General features: G+C 33.9%; 1 protein-coding gene across 1 annotated transcript; it reads left to right on the top strand.

Moving 5' to 3' along the window:
* Positions 1–6: 6 nt before the first annotated feature.
* On the top strand, positions 7–687 carry Tsp_15585 (conserved hypothetical protein). Its single transcript, XM_003366521.1, has 2 exons — positions 7–44; positions 453–687. Exons 1-2 carry the CDS (start codon positions 7–9, stop codon positions 685–687), a joined length of 273 nt encoding a protein of 90 aa, XP_003366569.1.
* The last annotated feature ends 628 nt before the right edge of the window (positions 688–1315 follow it).

The raw sequence follows: 1315 nt of genomic DNA, 5'->3' as shown, positions 1-1315 counted from the left end.
TAAAAAATGAATCTCATTAATAACCTATTTGAAAGGTATATCCTGTAAGTGTGCATATTCAGACGCCAAAGAAATTTTAAGCCCAACTATTTCGCCATACAGTATTTTGGCCCCCAGTCAGTGGTCTGTGGTCGGGGTAATTTTCATAAAAAATAGAAAAACCGCTTTTTTATTATATTTAAAAAGAATTGAATTTAAGGATCTGGGATTTCATGCAGAAATTCAGTGTGGCAAGGGGTCGTTCTTTGTTGAAAAATGACATTGCAGATTCTTCAAGTTGGTGCTGTTCGTCTTATTATTGACGAAAAAGGAACCGCTTCGTGAAAGGTTCCGCCCTTTGCAAGCTTTGAACGGTGAACCTGTGACGTCAGAGTATTCGACTTTTTCACTTTTATTTGTTATTTATTTGCACGAGAAAGGTTTAAAATAAAACTTTTATTTTTCTGTTTCAGCTTTATATCAACAGAAATTGGTTCCGATATGGCCGTTCTGAAAGTTGCGGCTAACAAAGAAGTGGTAGTGATGTTCAAACCACTCCGGTTGGATATGTTTGTGGATAAAAATTTAGTTATGAGCTTCAATGGGGATGGAAGATTTAATTTTGAAACGTTCAAGGAGAAACCAAAGTACTTCAACAACAAGTTTACATGTTATGCTATACGACAATCAGTTGCTCTTTATTTATAGGGAATTGGAAGATAATGCAGAACCCAAACCGGTATGTCTTTTTATAATTAATGTTTTACTAATTGTTGTATTTTGCATGAAAAATATTATATTATAGAATATAATTTTTACTGACTTTAATTAATTATCATATTTTTACTGACTTTAATAATATCATATATATATATATATATGTATGGTATGTATTATGCACGCATTTGCATGCATATTCGCATATTTTCTTCCACGTTGGTATTTTTTTTATCCTTTAATTTAATTATTTCCTAGCACTTGTCAAATAATTGCCTTTAACGGTTCACCTAATCCTTTTTTATTTCCCTTCCCAAACATCCGCGCTGAAAAGATTACGTTTCCCAATTTTTTCTTTTCACGCCCCATTTTTATTAACACTTTTTCCATCCACCTTTTCCATTACAATCAAACTTCCTGCTTTTGAAATGGTTTTAAAACCGTTGCAGAACGGAACAAAATTCCACCCAGAAGAAAACATCTGAAAAATAATAAATACCAAACTTAAATCCAAGGTGGCCCCGAATGATACCAAATGGACAATCCCATTAAAGTTGGCCGAACCTCCCCTCTGGGACAAAAGGTGGTGGGGGGTTGAAAAAAATTCCCCACCTCACAA

This window comes from Trichinella spiralis (assembly GCF_000181795.1).
Source record: "Trichinella spiralis strain ISS 195 chromosome Unknown Scfld5868, whole genome shotgun sequence".
Classification (NCBI taxonomy): Eukaryota; Metazoa; Nematoda; class Enoplea; order Trichinellida; family Trichinellidae; genus Trichinella; species Trichinella spiralis.
The sequence above is the reverse complement of the archived record's forward strand: the minus strand, read 5'-3'. Positions and strand labels throughout refer to the sequence as shown.

Coding starts and splice junctions, on each gene's coding strand:
- Tsp_15585 (XM_003366521.1), top strand. CDS start 7: ATGAATCTCATTAATAACCTATTTGAAAGGTATATCCT. Junction 45..452: donor CTATTTGAAAGGTATATCCT/GTAAGTGTGCAT, acceptor TTTCTGTTTCAG/CTTTATATCAACAGAAATTG.